At 43.3% G+C, this 27,661-nt stretch overlaps 2 protein-coding genes across 2 annotated transcripts; one reads left to right on the forward strand and one right to left on the reverse strand.

Annotated features, from left to right (window-relative positions):
- RBBP9 (RB binding protein 9, serine hydrolase) lies at nt 1-13,927 on the forward strand. The gene is made up of 5 exons (XM_083175949.1): nt 1-160; nt 6,689-6,731; nt 7,553-7,658; nt 11,508-11,593; nt 13,376-13,927. Exons 1-5 carry the CDS (start codon nt 44-46, stop codon nt 13,600-13,602), a joined length of 579 nt encoding a protein of 192 aa, XP_083032075.1. The 5' UTR covers nt 1-43; the 3' UTR covers nt 13,603-13,927.
- Nucleotides 13,928-15,341: 1,414 nt separating this feature from the next.
- On the reverse strand, nt 15,342-27,600 carry POLR3F (RNA polymerase III subunit F). Its single transcript, XM_083175948.1, has 9 exons — nt 27,297-27,600; nt 23,856-23,973; nt 21,495-21,562; nt 21,109-21,176; nt 18,961-19,073; nt 17,600-17,743; nt 17,326-17,433; nt 15,998-16,189; nt 15,342-15,780 (listed from the first exon to the last, which is right to left on the reverse strand). Exons 1-9 carry the CDS (start codon nt 27,350-27,352, stop codon nt 15,703-15,705), a joined length of 945 nt encoding a protein of 314 aa, XP_083032074.1. The 5' UTR covers nt 27,353-27,600; the 3' UTR covers nt 15,342-15,702.
- Nucleotides 27,601-27,661: the final 61 nt, after the last annotated feature.

Genomic DNA, 27,661 nt, shown 5'->3' on the forward strand with positions numbered 1-27,661 from the left:
TCCTGTACAAGAGAAGCTGTAAAGAGCAGCAGCAGCAGCAGCAATGTCTGAGAGTGTAGCACTGCCAGTGCCTGTGAAAGCTGTTATAGTACCAGGGAATGGAGGAGGGAATGTGGAGTCCTGTATATGGTATGGATGGACAAAAAGGAGACTAGACCAGGTAAAAGTACACAAATAAAAGTGGACAAAATGCAGTCGGCATGCTTCCTGCTGGCTGCAAGACAATGTGTAAAGTGTGACAGTAGGGGTCTCAATCCAATTATTGCTATTAGAGAAGTGCAGTTCAACTCCAAATCCACCTGGATCTGAACTGAACCAAAACCTGGTTCGGATCTCCCCTTGGTTCAGAACTTGGGTTTTAAATCAGAACTTGCAGAAGATTTGCCTTGCAAAAATGTCATGATTTTTATCAGTGGTTATTTGTTTCAGGCACATCTCTAATTGCTCAGGGTCTGGAGACAATAATTAATACAACTGGCAAGTTTTAATCACTTTCTGAGTTTATTTTTATTCAGGTTTTGGTTGGGTTTCTGTACTCCTGGCATAACATTATTTATAGAAATGTGAACTAAATATGTTATATGTGAAATATATACAGGTTGAGTATCCCGTATCCGTATATCTATTATCCGAATTATTCCAAAAACCGTGGTTTTTGGAATCATTCGAATTTTTTTTTTTTTTTACCCTCCCTAACCCTCTTTTTATACTTACCAAGTCCCAGGGCGTCCACAGCAGGCCTCCGGCATCTTCTCCAGGGTCTCCAGCGGTCCCAGGAATGCATTGCGCGAGTGTGCGCGCGCGCCGGTGACGTCACCGGTGCGCGCACACACTCGCGCAATGCATTCCTGGGACCGCTGGAGACCCGGAGAAGATGCCGGAGGCCTGCTGTGGACGCCCGGAGACTGCGTGGACGCCGAGGGACCACCGGACACCATCAGGGGACAGGTAAGTATGGCTAAAACAATTTATTCTAAAAACCGGAATATTCCCCTATCCGGAATGCTCGTGGTCCCGAGCATTTCGGATAGGGGATACTCAACCTGTATGAGATCAAAGGCAAATGCCGCAATTGAATTGTAGTAAAGTATATACATTTCCAAGTGTGTCTGTGTCACCATTCATATACATTTGGTGGTCGGCATGTGGCCAAGTAACATACTGTATGGTATGGTTGCCAGTATGTTCTTAATGCTTAAGGTGCCCATACACGTTACAATTATTGTATACAATATCACATCTCATCGCATATCGGTTTTGCGATGAGATCAGATGAGATGAGATCTAGTACAAAAAGTATGTGCAGCATATACTTTTTGTACTAGATCTCATCTTATCGCAAAACCGAGATGCGATGAGATGCAATATTGTATACAATAATTGTAACGTGTATGGGCACCTTTACTTCAACAGATCGGGCCGATCTGCAGATTTATCTACAGACAGATTGGGCAGCGTGTTCTCCATACATGCTGCCCGATCCATAGGGACTGACATCTCAAATGGGCAGGCACATTTGCATCAGTGAGCTGTCAATCACCGGTGGCTCCTGGAGCAGCTGTACGGGCGGTCAGCAGATTGCCGTACGTGCAGCATGATGCGCCAATTACATATTTAGATATATTGGGCATTGGCTGTGTTGCACAGCCGATGCAATATACCTGTGAATAACCACGTTCACAGATATAGTGATGGTACACACTGGCAGATGGTGCATTGATATATCAGCCATTCAATAGAACGGCTGGTATATCGGCCAGTGTGCACGCACCATTATAGGTAGCAAGACAATAATTATGAGAATCAAATATCCACATCAGTACTCTTCATTTACCTGATTTATTTAGTGTAAAACTTATTTGGTGGTAGCTAAGCAGAAAGTGAGAATGAATAATGTCCTTGTCCGCCTGTCACTATGTAATCAGTGTAATGTCTGCAAAACGTACCTAACAGGTCTTGGAAAGGATTCAGTATTGAATCCCGGCGGTCGGGATCCCGGCGTTCAGAATCCCGACGCCGGAATCCCGATAGCCGAAATGCCGACAAGGGGGGGACGTGGATCGCCCCCCCTTGCGGGCTCGCTGCGCTCGCCGCGCAGCGGGCCCGGTGCCTCGCTACGCTCGGCACACTAATTTATTCGTGGACACCCCAGGAGGGAGAAAGTGTCGGCATTTCGGCGGTCGGGATTCCGGCGTCTGGATTCTGAACGCCGGGATCCCGACCGCCGGGATTGTAACTGCCTCCCCTTGGAAAAAGGGGGCATGCATGCTGATACTGTGGGGTTTATTTACTAAGATGAGAGTTTTATTGAAGAGGGGGTGTTGCCCATAGCAACCTATCAGAATCTACTTATTTATTTAGCACCTTCTAAAAAAGAATAGAATCTGATTGGTTGCCCAAAGCAATATACCATCTTCAAAAGAACTCGCATCTTAGTAAAGAAACCACTGTGTGCAGGGACTGATTCAGACCCGCTTGTAGTGGGCCGAATTCGGCCCCATCCCCGATGTTCCGGGTTTGCGCATGCCTGATCATGTGCAAACCCCGGGATAGAACAGCTTTGGCTCCGTTACCTACTTAGCGAGATGGCGGGGGTGGACGCATGGGACCGCTCAACGTTTCATGGGTTGTGCCCACAAAAGCGGTGCGCCCATGAAAATGCTGGGTGTACACCTGCGAACGCAGGCATGTCGATGCTTGCTTGGGACAGGCTGCTGATGCCACATGACATCAACGCCCTCCCTCAATTCGGCAGAAAGCAGGTGCTGGAAAAGTCAGTCCAGGCTGAATTTTATTTGCGAAGGCAGGAGAATTCATTTGATGGTAAGTAACCATTTCTCCTTCAGTGGTGTTTACCTGTTCGCTAGGCTACGATCAAGTCTGAATCAGTCCTGAGGGGTAGATTTAGGGAAATGTGTGCTATCCCCGTGAATTATTGCAGGGTATAGCGCTTCCCCTGATCTATGACACCTGCTGTGCGGGTGTCTAGTGTGCAGCAGTGTGGGGCAGGAGGCATAGCGCAGCTACGATATTACGTACTGGTAACCAGCAGATGATGCAGAAGCGCGCAGCAGTGCTCATCGCTGCCCCGCACACACTGGGCGGCTTTCATGCTGAAAATGCACACATGAAAGTCGCCCAGTGTGTACGGGGCTTCACAGTCCTGGTTTTAAAGGTTTGTCTTTTGTATTTTTCAGAACTGACCAGGAGATAAGTGCAATTCTAATTGTCCAATATTGAAGACATGTAGCTACTTATCGTTATTATTTATTCACCGTTTCTTATATAGCGCACACATATTCCGCAGCGCTTTACAGAGAATATTTGAACATTCACATCAGTCGCTGCCCCAGTGGAGTTTACAATCTATGGGGCAGATTTATTAAGCTTGGTGAATTGATAAAGTGTCTGTTTTTTTTTTTATCACCAGCCAATCAGCTCCTAACTGTGAAGTTACAGGCTTGGGGCGAGATTCTATATAGCAGAGATGCGGTAAAAACCCCGTTTTCGGGGTTTCTACCGCATCTCTATATGCTATATTGTGCCTCCGCAGTGTCAGCGCTGCGGAGGGAATCGCCAGCAAAAGCTGGCGAATCCCTGCAGAAGCCTATGGGCTTCTTACCGCAGCGCTGTTTGAGGGATCCGTCACGGATCCCTCCCAGCGTGCCCTGCGGCCGGCGCCGGGGTCTGCGCATGCGCAGATGGACTCCCGGGTCACAGACCCGGAAGTCCAGCACCGGCACCGCATCGCAAGAGCTGTCCCTTGCGTTAATAACGGCATATGTTACAGCATATGCCGTTATTAAAAATGCGATGTCCGGCGAAGGGGGGCCGCGGATGTTATAACATCCCGCCCTTGGTTTGAAAAATGACAGGTAGGAGCTGATTGGCCGGTTATAAAAAACAGACACTTTATCACTTCACCAAGCTTAATAAATCTACTCCTATATTCCGTACCACATGTACACACACACACAGACATTCTAGGGTTAATTTGTTGGGAGTCAATTAACCTACCAGTATATTTTTGGATTGTGGGAGGAAACCGGAGTACCCGGAGGAAACCCACGCAAGCACGGGGAGAATATACAAACTCTGCACAGTTAGGGTCATGGCGGGAAACGATCCCATGACCTCAGTGCTGTGAGGCAGTAATGCCAACCATTACACCATCCGTACTGCCTTGATTTTATTATCACTGCTTTAGTTGTTAATATGTATAGCATACATATTAACACCACATATATAACCAATATATTTACTAACGTCTAGGGGGGGGGGGGGGTAGTATGCCAGCAACTGTGTACCTACTTCTTTACATCAGCAAAAGTTCTTTAGAAACTATTTAAAAAAGGTGTTCAGTATGTAATCTCCCTGGATGTCACTGATGTTCAATTCTGCCACTGGCAATAATGATCAGTCAGGTCAGCGGTTCCAAGGGAGAATGCCCTAGAGGAGGTATGACGACTATGGCAGACAGATGCGTCACAGAGGTATCCCAAAGGTATGGCCAGATTCAGTCTTTGTACACAAGTTCTTTCAGCAACAAAACGACATTCCTGCCACACTACCATAAGATACAATATCTCTGTGCATATGTTTAGCTGCTTACCTGCTCCCAGTCACCGTCCAGCAACACCCAATACATTTCTTATACTGTGCGTCTAAATATGTACTGTGACTCTGTATGTACAACCGGCATGCATGCGGAGTATGACGATATGTGCGCAAAACAATAACCATTGTCCATTTGTGGGTATGTTGGTGTAGTGCGCTAGTCTGGAGCAGGCCCAGTATGGGAGCGCTACCTCTGCAAACATCTTCTCTCCAAGGGCGTAACTACTGTAGGTGCAGGGGGTGCAGCTGCTATGGGGCCCAGAACTGAGAGGGGCCTACTTTGCCTGTCAAAGTATCATGTGCTATATACATTTTTCAGCATAAGTTGATCAATAGGGGCCCTTACAAACTTTTGCTATGGGGCTCACCTGTACATAGTTACGCCACTGCTCCTCTCTATACAATGATAGATACCAACTGCTGCTAATGATAGTCCCTGATGCGAAGATGTGTCCCTATTTTTCAATACTGACTACAATAACAATTTAAAAAAAAAGGTACTTGTTTCCTAGCACGGCGCCCATCGCATCGCATACCATAAGGCATACGATGGTATGCGATAGCAGCCGATGGTATACAGTTTTAAATTGTATACCATCGCATTGTATGCCATATGATTTAAATTGTATAAGCACCCTAAAGGGTGTTTTTAATGTTAAATGTGCCCCCTATAAGATAAATAATTGTATAAGCACTGTAATGGGTGCTTACAATGTAAAAAGCACCCCCACCCCACCGGTACTATCAACACCAACCGAGCACCGAGCCCGAAGCATGGCGAGCAGATGCGGAATACATGTAAAGTAATACGCGGCCGCTCACCACGCTTCGGGCTTGGTGGCTCGCTACGCTCGGCCCCGCTCAGCCCTGGGGCATCGCATCGGCCGTGAAATCGCATGCGATTTTATAGGGTGTGCGATGCCATGACAGTAGGTATACAATAATATGATTGTATGTCCCAAAAATAGGTTTAACGCACCCCCCCACCCCAAAGCGTGGTGAGCGGTGGCGGAACGCGTCCTCCGACTTTTTCACTACCCCACTGTCCACGTCGGCGTGGAGTTGATTTTATATAGTGTGGCGAGCGCAGCGATCCCCGCGAGGGGACGCGGAATACATGTAAAGTAATCCACGGGGCACGCTGCGCTCGCCACACTATATAAAATCAACTCCCCACCGACGTGGATAGTGGGGGTATGAAAAGGTCGGAGGACGCGTACCGCTGTGCTCGCCACGCTTCGGGTTGGCGTTGATAGTGGGGGTGCATTTAACATTGTAAGCACCCATTATGGTGCTTATACAATTAAAAATTGTATAGGGTGCTTATACAATTTAAAATCGCATCGCATATGGCATGCGATCCGATGCCGTACGACTGAATATCGTGAGCGCCGTGCTAGAAAACAAGTACCAAACAAAATATTCCTGCTTGTACTAATGGTTATTGGTTAGTAGTCTTTATACATTAATATATATTTAAGAGGATTATTTAAAATGCAAAAAGGGCATACAGGGGACATGTCATATGTCATGTCACAATAAGACTCTCCAATAGCCTCCAAACTTTCAAGCGTTCCCTGAAAACTCACCTCTACAGGCAAGCCTATGATATTTAAGTTCCATACGCATAACCCTCTGAGGCACTTATGTATTATATAGCTTCCCCTCTGGACCTACAAGCTATGCTATTACTGGTTCCTGTCCTTGTGTTTCCCTCCTATATCCCTATAGATTGTAAGCTTGCAGCAGGGCCCTCTTACCTCCAAGTCTGTCTGTTGTTACCCAGTTTGTTTTATCTCTGTTTCCAATTGTAAAGCGCAACGGAATCTGCTGCGCTATATCATAAACTGTAAATAAATAATAAATGTGCTTCGATTCAACTGCAGCAGTGACCATAGAAGAAGCTGGGTACACGCTAGACGATGTTGGATCTCACTGGCAAACTAAATAGTGCATCCAAACTAAACAATATAAGTAATTATATCGTGCAGTGATGTCACCCGGCGACATGCAAACTCTCTTAGTGCTATATCATGTATTCTCAATGTGATTGTGTGTTTTATATATGCAGGTTCCAAATTTCCAGTGCTTGATTCGAAACATGCCTGATCCATGTAAGTATATCTTTAAATATGATAGTTTAAAAAACTATTGCCACTGCACCAAAATGGTTGCAACACACTAGAGATGGCCATCGCTACCATTGCCATCAATGGTAATTCTGCAACTGGCCATCGATAGTGCTTAACTATGCAATGGATGACCATCGATATTTTTACATATTGATGGTCATCCATTGTGTTAGATTGATTGGCCTGTGGGCCAATCAAAACATGGAAGGCGGGGCTTCGCGAGTGTCGGAGGGCGGAGCTATGCTCCATGTCCCGGCACTTTGAAGGAAAAAAAAAAAGCAAAACATTGTTTTGCTATTCCATCGATGCAGGGAAACCATCTGGTTCTCCCCCATCGATGGCAAAAGTATTTGACATCTGCCATGAACCATCGATGATTTTGAATCATTGATGGTCGATGGCCATCCCTACAACACACACACCTGCACTTGATCTACCACTTCACGTCACCAGTGCCAAATGCGTCATGCGAATCACTTTGCGACGCAGGACCATCACTGCACATGTGCAGGGCCACAGGCATGCGCAGCAGCAAAAATTCCTTCCACTGCATATGAAACCAATATGTTGTGCATTACAGGCCTGAAGTGCATAGTGGAAACTGGTTTGCTTTAGATCGATGGTCTTTTTCATTTTTGTAGTAAGCAAATCACCTCAAACCTCTGGTGCTGAAGGGTAAAGCTGTCCACCGCCTGCTTTTGTTGCCATTTATGGCCATCCTTTATTTTAATTTGTGATAATAGATTTTTATTTACTTGCAGTCTACTATGTAATATATTACACATTGTCACTTTGTAATGTAGTTACAGCAAGAGAATCAATATGGCTTCCATTCATGGAATCAGAACTACAGTGTGACAGCAACACTATAATCATTGGACACAGCTCTGGCGCAGCTGCAGCTATGAGGTATGTGTAACTTGTGCTGGATTGGCTGGTTATCCCCTCATTTCATCAATGCAATCCAAATGCACCTGTCAGAAATAGATTTTATCATGTCAAGGGTTACAATTTGCCTGAGTTACAAATGACACACTTTTTTAAAACTATTTTTAAATTATGGGCATTCTCCATTTAGCAGTGATTGTGGGTCTATCAAATTAGTGAAATCCACAAAAGCAGCCCAGTTTTTCAGCAAAAATGCAGCTGTGGCTGACGAAACCACACAGATTTCACTGAACCTGTGTGTTTTCTGGAGAACATGTGCTTTTTAAATTGGGATATCCAATTAGGATTTCTTAATAACGAGCATATGTTCTCGCAAAAACACACTGAAGCTCTGATCGGATCAGATCTAAAACACATGAGGTTTCTCAGCCCAATGCGTCAGAATTGGGTGAAATCGGGCAAAATTGCATAAGTGTATGGCCAGCTTTAATGTGCCTTAAGGACCGTGGTTGGGAACTCCTGGTCTAACAAGTATCCTGGCAGTACTCCGACAGGGGGGCAAGCGCAAAGAAGCCCCTTGCGGGCTTGCTGCGCTCGCTACCTACAGGTTCTATTCTCCCTTTATTGGGGGTCGTGGTGCCCCATGAGGGAGAATAGCCTGTTCCTCGTAACCCCGACAGTTGGGCAGACGAACAGTTGGGATGGTATACTGACCATCGGGATCCCAACCGCCGGCCAGGGCTGATTGGTTGCGAGGTAAATGCTGCAGTTGTAGGAACATATATAAAAGTGTCCCCCTGCTGTGGCATTACCTTACTCACTGTTAGAGCCCATTACTGGTTTTAAAATTACAGGAGGAGACTCCTACATCTTTTATCCCACATATTTTTGGAACCAGGACTGGTCCAAGAGCCCAGAGCTGATTCTTTAAAATACAGGGGCACCCCTGGCCACCGGTCCTGGTTATGCTGAGGAGGAGGGATATTATACACATAAGGAGTGTACACTCTTCGATTTTGACCGGTTTTCGATTAAATTTTGCTTATAGAAGCAAAATTTAATCGAAATCGAATAGTTTTAAGATGCTTTCGGTTTGGCACGCGCTCCTGTTTTTCTCTATATCGAAAAATGTGCAGGCAAGGAAATATTGAATTTGATCCAGTAAATCGATGTGTACACTGTGCCTTAAATGCACACTAAATTCGATATTGAATGCAAAAATGCAGATCGAATATAAAAGCAAATGACAAATAGAAAGGAGGGTGGAATAGGCGAAATCGAAAGCAAATCAAAACTAAAGTAAATGGATATGTGTGTACAGTCACACCTTTAGAAGCATTGCATGGGTTTGACTAATCAGTGTGATGCTTCGGGGTCGGCCATGTTTGGCTGCCGGTAAACTGCTGCCAATTCAGCAGTGTTAGCAGATAAATGGCTTTTGACAGCTCCTGCATCGGTTGGGACTGGGAAGGCACAGCTGTATAAAAACACAGCCCTGATCAGTCAGCGATTGAATATGTGTAAGCAACAGTGTACAGTATGTGGCAAAGAGAGTTACAGGCTTGGTTTGAAAAATGACAGGTAGGAGCTGATTGGCCGGTGATAATAAACAGACACTTTATCACTTCACCAAGCTTAATAAATCTACTCCTATATTCCGTACCACATGTACACACACACACACAGACATTCTAGGGTTAATTTGTTGGGAGTCAATTAACCTACCAGTATATTTTTGGATTGTGGGAGGAAACCGGAGTACCCGGAGGAAACCCACGCAAGCACGGGGAGAATATACAAACTCTGCACAGTTAGGGCCATGGCGGGAAACGATCCTATGACCTCAGTGCTGTGAGGCAGTAATGCCAACCATTACACCATCCGTACTGCCTTGATTTTATTATCACTGCTTTAGTTGTTAATATGTATAGCATACATATTAACACCACATTTATAACCAATATATTTACTAACGTCTATGGGGGGGGGGGGGGGGTAGTATGCCAGCAACTGTGTACCTACTTCTTTACATCAGCAAAAGTTCTTTAGAAACTAATTAAAAAAGGTGTTCAGTATGTAATCTTCCTGGATGTTACTGATGTTCAATTCTGCCACTGGCAATAATGATCAGTCAGGTCAGCGGTTCCAAGGGAGAGTGCCCTAGAGGAGGTATGACGACTATGGCAGACAGATGCGTCACAGAGGTATCCCAAAGGTATGGCCGGATTCAGTTTGCTAAGTCTTTGTACACAGGTGCTTTCAGCAACAAAACGACATTCCTGCCACACTACCATAAGATACAATATCTCTGTGCATATGTTTAGCTGCTTACCTGCTCCCAGTCACAGCAACACCCAATACATTTCTTATACTGTGCGTCTAAATATGTATGTGCGGAGTGCGACTGAGATATGTGCGCAAAACAATAACCATTGTCCATTTGTGGGTATGTTGGTGTAGTGCGCTAGTCTGGAGCAGGCCCAGTATGGGAGCGCTACCTCTGCATGGTCTCTGCAAACATCTCCTCTCCAAGGGCGTAACTACCGTAGGTGCAGGTGGTGCAGCTGCTATGGGGCCCAGAACTGAGAGGGGCACACTTTGCCTGTCAAAGTATCATGTGCTATATACATTTTTCAGCATAAGTTGATCAATAGGGGCCCTTACAAACTTTTGCTATGGGGCCCACATGTACATAGTTACGCCACTGCTCCTCTCTATACAATGATAGATACCAACTGCTGCTAATGATAGTCCCTGATGCGAAGATGTGTCCCTATTTTTCAATACTGACTATAATAAAAATTAAAACAAAAGGTACTTGTTTCCTAGCACGGCGCCCATCGCATCGCATACCATAAGGCATACGATGGTATGCGATGCAATATTACGCGATGGCAGCCGATGTTATACAATTTTAAATTGTATACCATCGCATTGTATGCCATATGATTTAAATTGTATAAGCACCCTAATGGGTGTTTTTAATGTTAAATGTGCCCCCTATAAGATAAATAATTATATAAGCACTGTAATGGGTGCTTACAATGTAAAAAGCACCCCCACCCCACCGGTACTATCAACACCAACCGAGCATCGAGCCCGAAGCGTGGCAAGCAGACGCGGAATACATGTAAAGTAATACGCGGCCGCTCACCACGCTTCGGGCTCGGTGGCTCGCTACGCTCGGCCCCACTCAGCCCGGGCATCGCATCAGCCGTAAAATCGCATGCGATTTTATAGGGTGTGTGATTCCATGACAGTAGGTATACAATAATATGATTGTATGTCCCAAAATAGGTTTAACGCACCCCCCCACCCCAAAGCGTGGCGAGCGGTGGCGGAACGCGTCCTCCGACTTTTTCACTACCCCACTGTCCACGTCGGCGTGGAGTTGATTTTATATAGTGTGGCGAGCGCAGCGATCCCCGCGAGAGGACGCGGAATACATGTAAAGTAATCCGCGGGGCACGCTGCGCTCGCCACACTATATAAAATCAACTCCACACCGACGTGGATAGTGGGGGTATGAAAAGGTCGGAGGACGCGTACCGATGTGCTCGCCACGCTTCGGGTTGGCGTTGATAGTGGGGGTGCATTTAACAGTGTGACAGCTCCTGCATCGGTTGGGACTGGGAAGGCACAGCTGTATAAAAACACAGCCCTGATCAGTCAGCGATTGAATATGTGTATCCAACAGTGTACAGTATGTGGCAAAGAGAGTATTGGATTTATCTGCACAAGGATTGGGACTTATCAGTAGTGTTAACAAGAAAAATTAAGAAAGTGTGAGATCGATAGAGATGTAATTTTTTTTTTGTAAATGAATTTCTGTCAAGCTTTATTTTGTTTTCTTTTTCCCATGAACTACAGGTTTGCTGAAACACATCAAGTGTTTGCAATAGTTCTGGTGGCAGCGTACACCTCTGACTTGGGTGATGAAAATGAAAGAGAAAGTGGTATGTTATCAGAGTATGTGAACTGTAGTCTGTCCAAGAAATGTACATGTAGGTCATACTTTCCTACTTTGATTTTCACCTCTCCGGGAGAAACTTGGAGAGGCAACACGTCAAGGGGGGGGGGGATAATGCCATATCGAATGGAAAGATCTAATGCCATATCGAATACAAAGTCGAATCTAACATCGAATCAAAAGCAAATCGATGTGTGTGTACAGGGCTTAAGTAAAAGCCGTAGATATCTTATGCGATCTATATTGTATAGTAAATAGTCAGTGAAAATAAGCAGTGGTGTACACAATCATAATTAATTCCCAGAGAGTTAAAGGAAAATCACATGCGACATCAACTATAGATATGTTGAGGTAGTGTATGGTCACCTTTAGTTATATCCATGCTTGAGCACAGGTGGTTAAATCAAAATATGAGGTACTAATTAAACTAACCCAGTGGTTCCCAAACTGTGTGCTGTGGCACTCTGGAGTGCCCTGGAGCACTTGCAGGGGTGCCCTAGTTTGGTAGTCCAGGACCAATCCAAACTTATTTATAGCCAATGTAACAGGTAAATCCAGTGCTGGTGGCTTTCAGTAATAAACTATTTGGTACAACCGAAGCAAATCTCGTCCCTCACCATAGAAATGACATTAAATAGGACATATAAACACACTTTACTTGATTTTAATAGATTTTTCTAAATTACTCAATAAGACATTTTTGGCCTAGGGGTGCCACACCAACATTTTTGACACTATAGTGAGCCTTGATTTGAAAAAGCTGGAAACCCTTTCTGATACCCGGGAGGTTTCTGTCCTCCCTGAGCTCGCCCTTGCTGAATTATGGCTATCCTTAAAACCTTCACTGTTGGTGCATCTTGAACCATGGTTGGGATAACCTGTTCTAGAAGGCGCTAGATAAATAAATAGACCTCTGGTTGCTCTGGCAACATTGCTACTACTAAAAAACTGCACTTTAGTAAATATACCCCAAACGCTGGCTACACATATTGATTCCTGATCTGTGGCTAAATCTAAATTGATGCAATCATATTGCTGTTGTACAATGACAGATTGCATGAGGTCTAAATACCCAGAGATTATATGGTGGTAGACAATATCCTGTGAGAAAGCACAGGCCTTCTGCCTCAGTAATTTCAGACATTATGGGCAAAATGTAATAGCGGCTGTTGCTTGAGGTTTGGAATTTTGCCCATTTTTGGAAGCAGTACGGATGGTGTAGTGGTTAGCATTACTGCCTCAGAGCGCTGAGGTCGTGGGTTTGATTCCCACCATGGCCCTAACTGTGTGGAGTGTGTATATTCTCCCTGTGTTTGTGTGGGTTTCCCCCCTCAATCCAAAAATATATTGGTAGGTCAATTGGTTCCCAATAAAATTAACCCTAGAATGTCTGTGTACATGTGGTAGGCAATATAAAATGTAAACTCCGCTTGGGCAGGGACTGATGTGAATGTACAACTATACTCGCTAAAGCGCTGCGGAATATGTGTGCACTATATAAGAAACTGTTAATAAATACATTTATAAAGGCAAAAAGTGATTTATTTGGCATTGTAAATTGATTACTGCTTTTAAAAAAAAGGTACAAACTTACACAAAGTCCCGCATCTCTGGAACTCAGAGGATATTCCATGTAACCCTATATATAAACTGCTCTCATGAAAATCCTACTGTAAGAGGAATAGCCTTCGCTATGTTGCAGGAATACGGATTTCTCTAGCATGCCATAGTAATAAGAGGATCTCTATTTGTCTCTCCTCATTCTTAGGGTATTTTAATCGTCCTTGGCAATGGGAGAAGATAAAATCCAACTGTCGTCATATCATTCAGTTTGGTTCCACGGATGACCCATTCCTGCCATGGAAGGAGCAGCAAGATGTGGCTGACAATCTGAGTGCAGACCTGCACAAGTACACTGACCGGGGACATTTCCAGAATACAGAGTTCAAGGACCTGCTAAATGCAGTGAAGAAACTGCTTCCCAGTTCTGCATAATCTTCATAGAACTACTTCTAATGAATGACGCAGATCGCATATGTCTGGAACAAAACATCTGAACATCAAAAAAGCCATTATTTCTGGGTTTTATATAACACGGGCCTGGACAACCTGTGGCTCTCCAACATATCCCAGCATGCTTTGCCACAGTTCTAACATTCCATAATAGCAAAACTGTGGCAGTGCATGCTGGAACGTGTAGTTTCACAACAGCTGGAGAGCCACAGGTTGGCCAGGCCTGATATAACATGAAATGTCCCTGAACACATTTCTTAATTGATTTTGAATGGCTTCTCTTAGTAAATAATTATGCCTCTGTTTACTGATGTTATCACTGACGTTTTTATTTATACTGCTTTCACATTGCAGAAACGGGTAATGACCCGGTATTCTTAAATGGGACTTTAAAACGGGTCTGAGCCTTGAGACCTTTCATATTGCAGGTGAAAACCATTTTAAAAATCATTTAATACCATTCAAACATTCAACCCGTTTAACCCCCAAGGGACACGTTTCAAGCCATTGAAATAGAGCCATTCACACTGCCTAAAAAACGGCTTTAAAACGTGTAGGACTTTGCTTTTTAAACGTGTTGAAATACCAGTTAACTTTAACCGGTAAATCAACTTTGGCACTTTCACATTGCAGCCTTAAACGTTTTAAAATGGGAAAAAAACGGCAATATACCGTTTTAAAAGTGCGATGTGAAAGGGGTATTAGTATCTTGCTTACAAATGAACAGTTTAAGCCCTGAACACACTGGGCGTTATCGTTAATTTCAGCCCTTCTGAATGATATCGTTCATTTTGTCGCCGTGTGTACGCTGTACCCAACTGCCGATGTGCGCAGTCAAACTTGCCAATGATGGACCACTGCCAGATATCAGCGGTGGTGGGGATCATACGGCGTGTACGCACCTTTACGGTCATGACTTTCCAATCTGTTTGAGAATTGTTATTCTGTGCAGCTTCAGTTACCAGCCATATACTAATACCACACATGATGGTAAACATATCACTCAGTATAACAGACAAGTACAGTTACATAGCATTGTAGTATTTTAGCAGATAGCTTATGCATTAAAATGACAACTGAGCTGCATTAATGTACTGTTTAATAAAGATTCATAGAGTAGTTTACAAGAAGCTGGACCAGAGAGTAGCTGCCAGGAAGAAGAGACAGGAGCCTTAACATGAAATAGGAGAATATCTGCTTAGAAAATGTTTAACCTTTTTCAAATCACATTTATCCTGTGTATAAATATACCAATGTGTACACTTCTACGTAGAATACTACGTTCGTCTACCACTGCCACACTTAGAGGGTTAATCTGGTTGGTTTGAAAAAGCAGATTCCTTCTTTAATGGACAAAACCATGTGCACTGCAGGTGGGGCAGATGTAACATGTGCAGAGAGAGTCATATTTGGGTGAATTATTTTATTTCTGTGCAGAGTAAATACTGGCTGCTTTATTTTTACACTGCAATTTAGATTTCAGTTTGAACACACCCCACCCAAATGTAACTCTCTCTGCACGTTACATCAGCCCCACCTGCAGTGCACATGGTTTTGTCCATTAAAGAAAGAATTTGCTTTTGCAAACCAACCAGAATAACCCCCCTTGCTCCAATGTTCTGCAGAGTGGATTATATTTTCCTGAATTTGCCCCTGCACAACATATTTCATACGGTATGGGGACACTAATTTAAAAGAAAACAATTGGAGAATACACGGAGTGAAATATTATGATCTGTATCTTTATAATTTATTTTATTTATCATGTAACAATGATAATTACTTAACAAATCAATCTTAGGAAATTCGTTTATTTCAGTTATCTTCAATTCCCATGACCGCTGCCTTACAACTTTAATGCAACTGAGACGTGTAATGAATTAAATAAAACTATAGTGGAATGCATCCTTGATCACATGGTGACTCTTTGGTACATACCAAATGTGATAAAATTGTGTCTAAAATAAATATATCTTTCATACAACGATCCAGTCTGGAACTCCATGCTGCTCGACGTCAGTTGAGATGCAAATAGTTTTTTATACTTCAAGTCAGAGATCTAGTCAGAACCAGCAGGCACCATTAAAATTCCATCCACTCCGTCATGTATATACAATTAGCCGGAGAAATTTCACCACCTTCATGACAGTCATAAAAGACCTAGTAGGAAAGAATATGACAACATTAAACGTTCTGTCCAAAATGTAGGTTAAAGAATCTCCAGGCTAAACGTTTCATTCCTTGTCACTATGCTACCACAATGCACCATTTACATAAGATACTAGAAGACACACATGGGAAAGCAGGTGGGCCGATGCCTGCACGGCAATGGCATTACATCTAAACCGCATAAATAAATAAAATAATAAATGCTTACCGGGCACAGACCACACGGTGTCCTCACTAATCCTGCAGGCTGTATGATTGGGTTCACTCCTCTGTAAAGCTTCAGCTGCCCATCCACACTGCCCACTGTCCCCTCTTTAGCAGCGATTATGGTCATTTCTACCTTTCCATCATATATCAATGTGTTCAGGATAGTTTCTATGTCTTCCATTGACAATTCAACCTTATAGGATAAATAGAGCATTTTAAAAAGAAAGACGCCATAACCAGTTGGAAGTACTCTCTAGAAATCTGAAAGAACTTGATCTAGAACAGTGGTAGCCAACGCCAGTCCTCGAGAGCTACCAACAGTTCACATTTTCCAGACAACCTAGCTGCTGCACATGTGCACTCATTACTCACTGACACATTTTAAAAAGATCCACAGGTGGGGCTAATTACTTCACTTGTGATTCTGTGAGGAGATCTGGATAACATTAACTGTTGGTAGCTCACGAGGACTGGAGTTGGCTACCCCAGATCTAGAAAATATAGTAACATTTCATATGTGAAAGTTGTGCTACATTGACAAGACATTAATGCTGTATGTACAAAACCTATTGCTGTATCAGCTAGACTATATACTGAGAGGCTTCTGGCAATGTCCACAAATACTGAAGTATAGGAAATCTGCTATGAATATTAATAAGCCTTTTTACCTTATGATCACATAGATGTTATTGTTAAATCATTTAAATATGGCAGTCATGGCGAAAATGTAACATTAACTTGGTATAGGCTGTTTTTTTCCGTTTTAATCTATTATAACCATGGGTGGGTCTATTACTATATGATCATCCAATCCAAGTTTTCAGAATACAGAAAAATCACCTTCCCTACACAACACATCCGCCAGCTAAGATACTGTAAAACCATGATAATTTTTTCCATTTACAGAGGGATTTACCCATATAAGCAGATACTATGGAGGTTTAAATGTCCCGCCTGCCGAGCACCGAGAAGGGGGCGTGGCCGCAAGAAGTGGCCGGAAATTGTCGAACTGCAGCCGGGAGCTTGTTAATTTTCGCCCATTCTCGGCAGAACGACTGCTTGTGCAGTTGGGCACATTCTGCTGAGATCCCTGTTCAATGCTTCAGGGAAGACCGCACCGAATAGGGCCCCGAAGCTATTCCTGATGGGGGAAATAGCGGCAGGGCCCCGACAGCATTGAACAGGGATCTTGGCAGAATGTGCCCGACTGCTTGTGAAGACAGCACCGAATAGGGCCCCGCACTATTTCCCCCATCGGGAATAGCGCCGGGAGATTGAATATCCCCTATATGTATAAGACATGGCCCATTGGTACTTCTCTGCTCTTACCTTGCTGATGCCAAGTTCACATATGTATTTCCAGACTTCATGTGAAGAGGCGAACGAGCTGTTTCTCTGGATCATGGGATTTTGCTTACTGTCTTTGGCTGCTTCTGCCTTTGATGAGAAAAGGACAAGGCTACAGTCAGATTTAGTGGAAGCAAAATGTTTCTATTCTATGAAGGCACCAAGAACAGTGAGAATACAAATCTGCAGGCCTCCATTAGTTAGAAAATGTCACATACACGCAGAAGACACCATAGCGTAGTAAGCTACTATTTACCTTGGACTGTAAGAACTTAAAGCACTGCTGGTTTAACACTTCTACAAATTCTGACTCGAAGTCCTGGTCACTATACCATGCGCCGCCAGTCACTGAGCGGTCTGGTTGGACATTGTACAGCATGTAAACTTTCTTTTTTGAAGCCTAAATGTATAAAAACACAAACATATTGTTGTTAGATTAATAAAATAAGGTTGATTGATAAAGATCTGAACATTTATTTACACCCAAAAGTAGCTAAAGACTTATTGGAAGCAAAATTTAGATTTTGTGGGGTAAAATGAAAGGTTGTGGTGTTGTCATTAGGAACCAATAAAGATACTGGTTATCCCTTCTCTAAAGCATCCTATAAAATGATAAAATTCTGGTTGGTTGCTATGGGCAACATCTCCTTTTGTCGGTTTTAAAAGCTGCAAGAAATCTACCCTCATGGGACCTTCCATTGGCAGAAAGATGGCCAATTTCTAAGTTCAACCAAAAAACCATCTGTGCTCTTGCATGGATATCACTAAACCTGGACGGTTAGTGTGCGTTACGGACAAAGGTTGAGAAACAATGTTCTAATGAATGGAGTGATTGTCAAGTGGAGAAGCTGGCCACAATGACCAATTATCTTCTAGATAGCTTTTAATAAAAGCTTTGCAATGGCACTAAATTAAAAAACACATAAATAAAATAAATTACCCTCAACCAATTTCCGCCAAGCATAAGTAACTAAGAATTTTTTGCAATACCTATTTATGTTTTAATCTTTGTATATTTGAAATCACCCTACTTCCTAACTTTTAAGCGGTGTACACACGGTGCAATTTTGGCTATCGATTTTGACTATATAGTCAAAATTGCACCGTGTTTGGCCGCATCCAGTCCCGATGCGCGGCCCTGTGGCATCCCTCCTTCATGCCAGCCGATGCCGGCACCCAGCCCGCCAATTAGCAGCACCATGTGTAAAGACTTACCCTTATCCGAGGTACTGTTCCTACCACCTGATCCCTCACCCATCAGAACTTCCCATCATTCAAACCCAACCATACTCCATTCCCACACAACCGCCATACACTCTCCTCTGTTACTACAGAACAAATACATTCCAAAACCTTCCATCTTTATCCTTTTCAACCCACCACATTCATTCCCCATCACCTTCACCCCCTCCCCACCTGTACGCCACCAAACTAGACACTTTCCTTACTCTCAAGACACTCACCATCCATCAAAGAGGCGTTCCGGCTAGAACCTCAAAGCTAGAACTGATCCTATCATGCAAAAAGCAAGTCACATTAACAATGCGATTTTTGTCTAATATTACAAAAGCACCATGTGTCAGCTCTGCATATGGTAGAGATTAATGAACACCATACCGCTACGGATTTGACAGCTTTAATCAGTTTCTTGCTTTCCATGTTCTTCAGGATTTTGTTGATCTCGGTGAGAGGAAGATTACTTTTGTATCGTATATCTCTGCTCCATATACCTAGAGGAAATCAGGCACAGTCTAAAATGATTTATACACTAGAGCAATAATACATTATAGTTACATCAACAACAAACGTGGATCTTACCATATGCAGTACATTGGTTTACATAACCTTAATATACTGCATTATTATTATTATATATGGATTCAGATTTTTGGAAGAGAGCAGAGCAGTGGAGTCATCGCTCTTAAAGCTGCATTATCCAAATAAATAAATGATCTAATGAGCCTATCCCCCTATCTTGAGCATCAGGCCCTGCTACATCTAGCAATTTTACTTTTGCTTGCTGGTGCAGTAATACCAGGAGAAAAATATAATTATCAGTTATCTCAGCACTAGGATACATCTTGTATGGTCACTTAATCCAGCAGTACAGGATGTGATAGCGTTGGAATATCGGCAACAAGCAATCAGCTCCCAATCCCAACTCATCAGACATGCAGCACGTTTAATCAGAGGACCAATACTCCAACCCGCAGGACCGCGCATTGCACGATTGGGTGCACACGATGTGCATACACTCTGCATTCAATCCATGATACAATACCTTGCGATTGTATGACTGGGTGCAATGTCTTTCAGGTGTATAGGGGCCTTTACACATAATGACTCTGGTGCCCAAGAAGTGAAGCATAAAATATGAAGAAAAAAAAAAAAAAGGATTATCACTCCACCAGCAAATAAATATAGATAACCAGCCTGTTGGCGGAATACTATTTTAACCTCCTCATTTATTTTATTTACATTTTCTTATATAGCGCAGCAGATTTCGTTGCGCTTTAAAATTGTAGACAGTGATAAAAAAAACTGGCTAACAACAGACAGACTTGGAGGTAGGAGGGGCCTTCTGCAAGCTTACAATCTATAGGGACATAGGAGGGAAACACAAGGACAGGCACCAGTAATAGCATAGCAGTCCTACCAAGTTACAAGTCCAGAAGGGAAGCTATATAATACATAAGTGAAATCTGTTCTGTAGGTGGTAATGCAGCTTATGTTGCCTTTTCTGTAATCTCTGTAGATCTGCGAAGCACAACCTAGTATCTGCCCTGAGAGAAATATTTGGAGAGCCTACGTATCAGAAAGGGCTATAAAAAAAAAAAAAACTTGCAAAAAAAGAAAGGAAAAAAAAAAAAATTCTTGCAGTACCGTAACTGTACATAACAATAAAACTTATTTCTATACACTGCAGGTGGTTTATACATATACGGGAATTCAATTGACAGTGGGAAATTTGAAAAAACTTGTGGCATGGTTCTTCCCACAACCGCTATGTTTTCATAATCAATACCATAAGAGTAACTTAGAGGCAGTGATCCCTATAGAAATCACCACGCCACCTATATCTTCCAGCAGCCCTTGAGCTTCCAAGCAGTCACCGAAATTCCCAGCCCCTATCCCCTGTAGGAAGATGGGAGGATGACCATGCGCCATGGGGGTTTTACAGTTGAATATCCACAACCATATTTTAAGTTGATACTACAGATATCAGAAGCGCGATTACTAGTGGTAATCCAAATTTGGCACAAAGTTTATTTCCCTGAAGAAAAGTTAACCAAGCTTTATTTACACATTACATGAGCAACCAGTGCTTGGTTTTAATAGCCATGTGTAGAAGGATTTGGGGCTGGATCCAGAGTTATGTTTTATGCATTTGCAGATTTGTTTGTAGTTAATGTGAGAACTTCTTATGCTATTGATGTAGCCAACTGGAGAAATGCACTGGTTGCTTTATTGATTAAAGCGTTGCTCATAGATTAGTCGATTATTGAAATTCTAAGTACACACAGCATGGCTGCAGGAAGTGAGTCACTGGAGTCACTGTTATGGCTTAAGGGGTTGCAGGCAATGGCACAGACACCCAATTGCTCCCTGCCAATCACTTTGTACAATCCTCCTCTGACTGCCATTGCAAGACTATCAGAGCATCAGGGCCCCAATACTCTGTATTGATCAATGCTCATAATATAACACAGTCATGAGGGTAGATAATAATGAACTGATAAAACAAATAGAAGTAACAAAACATACCTTTATTGCCTGCGTCCTCAATAATCTGGTAAACTAATTTTTCCTGGTTATCAGACCCCTTCATTTTACTGTGACCGGAAACAGAGGAAAAACTAAGAATTATTTGAAAACAGGACGGGAGCATAAAACAAAATGCAACAGTAACAGGTCGATCCTATTGGGTGTGGATGATTCGCGAGTGCAAATCATCACAGAACTGGGGTGCGAGCAATTTTAACTGAATTCAGCCCAGCAAAGGATGCGAGATCGGCTAAATCAGGTGCCATTTCCAGCATTTAAACACATGAAAATGGCACCTCGCACCCTTCGGACGGAATAGGATCGATGCCAAAGTGTTGATGTTGGACCTCAACATGTTTGTCTGAAGTAAAGTAAAGAATCCTCACCCGGCAGTCTGTGCGTCCTTCATCCTGTACAGAAGGCCTGTGCCGCTTCTAAGGAGATCCAGCTGACCCTTTACCCGCAAATGGGAAAAAAAGTACAGACAACGTGAGATATTAGCAATATTAAAATGTAAGTCAATCATCATATGAGGATAGAATTATTACAGTGTCTACACTAAGTGGCCATTTAATCGTCTGAAGCAATATTTCTGAGACTGTGACTTACCAATACACTAGGTACTGTATAGGTCGGGTTTCCCTTATTCTTGTATTTCAAAACCCGAATATTTTGGGGTTCCCCCCCCCCCCCTTTCTTGCATACTTACATCTTCTCCGATGTCCACGGCGGCCTCCAGAATCCTCTTCAGCACTCGCGCAATGCAACTCTGGGACCGGAGATGCTGCTGAAGAGGATCCTGAAGGCCACTGTGGACGCCGGGGCATCACCAGGGGACCAGGCAAGTATGGAAAAATATATATATATATTCCAAAATCCCCTTATCCAAAATGCTCCCGGTCGCGAGCATTTCAGGTAAGGGATACTCAACCTGTACCAGCAAGGAGATATATATATATATATATATATATATAAAAATATGTGTGTGTTTGTTTATAGAGCAATTAATTTAATCACACTAACGGCTGCTTCCATGCTATAACTACCCATATCCTCTGCCAGCGTATCACATTTCTATTAAATATAATCAATGCAACCAGTGGAACAGAATTCATATTATGGTACTTGTGTAATATCTGGGCGCCCGATTTTTTTATCGGGTCGATCGCATCGCATGCAACCAAATCGCATGCGATGGACCCGATTTTTACATTGGATCCAATGTTAAATGCCCCCCAGACCCCATTTTTTATTGTATACCCACCCTGTTCATACCCCCACTATCCAAGTGGGCATGGAGTTGATTTTATACAGTGTGGCGAGCGCAGCGAGCCCCGCGAGGGGACGCAGAATACATGTTAACTAATCCGCGTCCCCTCGCCACGCTTCGGGCTCGGTGGCTCGCCACACTATATACAATCAACTCCATGCCCACTTGGATAGTGGGGGTATGAACAGGGTGGGTATACAATAGAAAATGGGGTCTGGGGTGCATTTAACATTGGACCCAATGTAAAATAGGGTCTCAGGGACCATTTAACATTGGATCCAATGTAAAAATCGGGTCCATCGCATCGCATGTGATTTGGTTGCATGCGATGGATCAGATTTTTCCCCCCAAAAAAACGGGTCCATCGCATCTGATTGTATGCCTTAAGTTAAGGCATACAATCAAAAAAACCAGGCGCCCAGATAATACACAAGTACCCATATTTTTTATGTTTTTGAAGTAAAAACCATAAAGTAATACAAAGAAGATGTCACAATATAGCAAACTGGTAGCAGTGGTTACGATCACTATACAATACCTAGTGTAGTGCTAACATTCCCTTAATTAAAAAAAAAGGAAAAAAAACAACAACAAAAAATAAAAAAGGCATATTTGGACCACGGGCAGGAGAGAAGTAATGATGAACAGAAGAAGCGGGAACAATCCATGTGTAGTGGTCCAGCCCTGGATGCCTGACTAATTTGAATTTTTTTCCCCACTGTTGCAGATGTTTGGGGTAAATGCAAGATCTCATCTCAGAAAAGTCATAGAATGTGAATGCCGATAGTCAAAAAATGTCAACGTGGGTTTTTCACTTATTTTTGTCCCGAATGTCGACATTGACACCGTCAATGTGTACCACGTCCGCTCACTATGCTTTGGCCAAATGTCGGCAAAAAAAAAAAAAAAAAGAAGGGAAAGATCTGTGTCGACCTTTTGACAGTTTACATTTTTCCTGTGTCGACCTAAGCCATGTCGACATTCAGTGGTTAACTCAATGCATGTTGACCTTGTATGTGTCGACCTAACGACCGTACCGTGCACTTATGTGGCATAATATGTAATGGCCATTACGGTCTGTAGTATAATGTATAATGGGCATTACAGTGTGCGTGACAATGTAAAATGGTCGTAATCCTGATACGTGTGCAATTTTTTAAATATGATTTTTATTTGGTTTCTAATGTAAAATTTAGAACGTAAAGTATGCCCTCCTGATTGAAAAATGTGCCCTGCTCAGAGGTCAGCACCCTGCCCTAAAAAAATCCAACACTACTAATAGAACACTTTATAAATCACTTCTCTGTATTGTATTGCAAACTAGAATAGACTTTAAGATCGCTTAAGTAATCAATTTGAATGACAGTATTTTACAACATCTATGTATCTCCTCTGTTACAGACAAGAAAATGTAAACTGGTGGGTTAATCTTACAGATTCATTTTTGCCATGACATGTTAGGAATGAGTGCACTTACAACTGACAGTAAGCGGTTGATCGCCATAGCTCTCTGCTTTGCTTCAATCTGAGGCATCTCATTCTGGATAACTTGGTCAGTGATTCCATGGGGGAACTGCTGGCACAGCTCTATAATCCTAAAACAGAAGCAACACCTTTAGTTCTGCATTTCAACAAAATATCCTTCACCTATAATATAGTTACCTGTAGCAACTTTCCCTAATTTCCACAGCCAATCCCTATTATGTAGCAAATGTACAGTGTCATTCCTTTCCCTAGACCTGTGCTGACAACAGTAAATTTCCCATCAGTAAACATTTCTCTGCTCTCCCATGTTCATTTAGCCATCTTCCTTTCCTGCCCTCAGTGGAGTGATGTCAATGGCATGTTCAGGCAGAGCAGCGGACCCAACCCATGCCACATGAACACATCCCATGCCATTATGGAACAACCTCTTGCCTGCATCCTGCCTTGTTGAAAACTGGGGTCAATGGCCACATGGGGTCTGCGCAACACCCAAAACAACTGTAACTAACTCATAGGACCACAATACATTATGACAGTCCTCTAGGGTCCCATCAGCAACGTCACAAGGTCAGGTGAGGTGCTGTGTCCAGAGTTCTAGTGTTAACAGGGAAACTCTAGTGTTCCATGGAAGCTAAAGATTGCTGCACTGACCTGCTGAATATACATTTTGTACCTCTGGCTTTCAATATGGATGTAATTCTAGGCAGAGCTCTCTCAGCGGCCACCCATTCTGTTTCATTTTTTTTTTTATATTATTGTCCAACCCGCCGCCCACGGAATGCAGAGGATGCAGAACTGGGGGAGGGCCTCTCCTGCCTGGTGCTTACCCGCTCTGCAGGTAGGTGTGTGCCACACCTAGTATCAGGCCGTATCGGATGCAATACAACGCGGGTGCTAAAAAGCACCCACGATGTGCCGCTGGTGGCTGCACGTGCAAGTTATCTTACATGCAGCCCATCCAACCTCTGATCCGATGCGCACAGGACCGCACATTAAATCGGTTGTCATACACATGTGATTGGGGTCTATTTCATCAGATTTTTCAGCCTGATCCGCTGGAATTGAGGCCCAAATCACATAGTGTATGGGGACCTTTACAAACACACCTAAAACCCTTTAAAATAAATAACTCCAAGGGGGGGAGGGTATGCATTTAGGCGCAATGAAACATCAGAAGCAAGAATGGGATATAAAAAAATATGTTTTATATGTTTCATATAAAATATTGGTTAATTTTTTTTTACAGGGTATCCATTTAGATCTCCCGTATATACAAACTTTTGTTGGTGTGAAAACACACAGGTTCAGTGGAACCTGTGTGTTTTCACTCCTGCAGCCCTGAAAAGCTGGCGCTAATCAGGGACTTCCCTGCGCATGCCTGAGGAAGGCGAAACAAAGTTCCGACTTTTGCTAGCTTATCGAGGCGAATAGGAAAGTCCCCAGTGAAGCAATTATCTGCGATAATTGGATACACCTGAAATGTTTATAATAAGAGTCCACGTAAGTGCATCAGAACATGCCAATAGCCTAGTCTTGATGCTATTCAATACGGCTCCTATGGGGCAACATTTCAGATATGAGATCTCATTGTGAACAGCATACTGATGGATGAAATGATGGCTGGGCTTCCAGCATCAAAACGTTTGATGTGATCATAACTAACTATTGCATCAAAAGAATATGAAAGAATTTGATAAAAAGGAAAAACATTTTGAGTGTTCTTGCATGTGCAACAGGAAGCCACTTCCTTTCTCCATGGAAACAGCTAAGTTCAGCTGTATGGTAATATATAGGATGATGGTTGTGACTATTTTACCTTCGTGGAAAGGACTAAGATGTGAGGGAAGGTGAGGACAGAAGTTGTTACATGCCTTTTACAGCGTTTTGTATTTTGTCTGTAATTTATTTTCTTTTAGTTTAGCTGAAGTGAACATTCGCCATACATTTATATATCCCCCCCTCTAGGTAGAGGTGGATCCAGTGCAGGTCCTCTCTACGAAGGGGATCTGGCTCCTACCATAGAAAAACCATCGCTACCACACCATTCAATGATGGCTACCATCAAAAATCACTACCATCACAAGAAAACCATTGGTACTCTTTACCTAGAAGGGCGCCCATCGCGTCATGTACCAAGAAATCGCATGCGATGCGACCGACGCGATTACCGCGATTTCCCATAGGGAACCATGTTAAAAGTCCCAATTGACCCGATTTTCCATAGGGAACAATGTTAAAAGGCCCACAGAGGCCAAATAGCCACCCTGAAGTGTGAAATGGCCCCCCCAATTGTTAACGCCACCCCACGATCAACGTCAACCCGAAGCGTGGCGAGCTCAGCGAGCCCGCGAGGGGCGGCAGTACGCGTCCTACGACCTTTTCATACCCCCACTATCCACGTCGGCGTGGAGTTGAGAATAGAAAGTGTGGCGAGCGGACGCGGACACCTGTGAAGCCCGCGAGGGGACGCGTATACCTGTGAAGGTGTCCGCTTCCCTCCGCAGGGCTCGCTGCGCTCGCCACGCTTCGGGCTCGGTGGCTCGCTGCGCTCGCCAGACAGTAGATAGCCCAAATGGACACCCTCCACCTGCTTACTAAAGGTATAGTGAGAGTACAGTGCCACCGGCCTTGCTCCTCCCCCTGGCATGAAAGGTCCCTAAGCCCACTAAAATTTAGCAACTACCCAAAGTCAACATTGGATACACACAAAACAATGCGACAGCAGGATACACCCCACGGTCCACACTGCACGATGCATTCAGCGCGCCTGCCAGGACAACCTGAGATTTTGCTAATGTATCATACAGACCATTGCTAAAACAATATAACATTCAAGTAATCACAGAGGCCTTTATTCAGATCTGGTCGCAGTACAAATTTGTTTGGAAAATGGGCAAAACCATGTTCACTGCAGGGGGGCAGATGTAACATGTGCAGAGAGAGTTAGATTTGTGTGAGTTATTTTGTTTCTGTGCAGGGTAAATACTGACTGCATTAATTTCACACTGCAATTTAGATTTCAGTTTCAACACACCCCACCCAAATTGAACTCTCTCTGCACATGTTACATCTGCCCCACTTGCAGTGCAAATGGTTTTGCCCATTTTCCAAACAAATTTGTACTGTGATCAGATCTGAATGAAGGGCCATAGTGTGTACCCAACATAACATTGACTGTATATATTGGGACTTCCTCATCTTTCGCTACACCAATTACATTTGCTGCTACTTAACCGCTACGTAATGATTTTTCACACCCCCCCCCCCCCTTTAAACTGTAAAGAAAGTGGTGTAATATATATATATATATATATATATATATATATATATATATATATATATAGATCTGTATTGAATATCAGAGACTAGTAATGGCTAAGTGTAAATAAGGACAGAGGAGGTGGGAGAGAAGGAAGATGTCCCAACAGCGCACCTATTCTCTATCTCTGCAGCCTCTGCGCTCTCCTGCTTCACTTTCACCTCCGCCATCTCCAAAAGGAGGTATCACCACCAACACGGCGGCTGCCTGCTCCAGCTGCAGCACTATGCTCCTAGTCCTCCTCTCAGTCTTCACATGCAGACGCCGGACACAACGTTGTGTCACATCGAAAATGAGTCCCATGCGGACATCTTGTTTAAGGGCAAAAGAAAACGAAACACTAGCACATACAGTAGTCAATAAATGTAGAGCACGTTATCTGACACCTAATTTACTGCCCAGTTATTGTTTTACATAATTATTTATCAAGTGTGCTGTGCCCACAACAAATATGGCCGCTGCACTTATACGCGTGAATT

This window comes from Crinia signifera, chromosome 3 (assembly GCF_055691185.1).
Source record: "Crinia signifera chromosome 3, ASM5569118v1, whole genome shotgun sequence".
Lineage (NCBI taxonomy): Eukaryota > Metazoa > Chordata > Amphibia > Anura > Myobatrachidae > Crinia > Crinia signifera.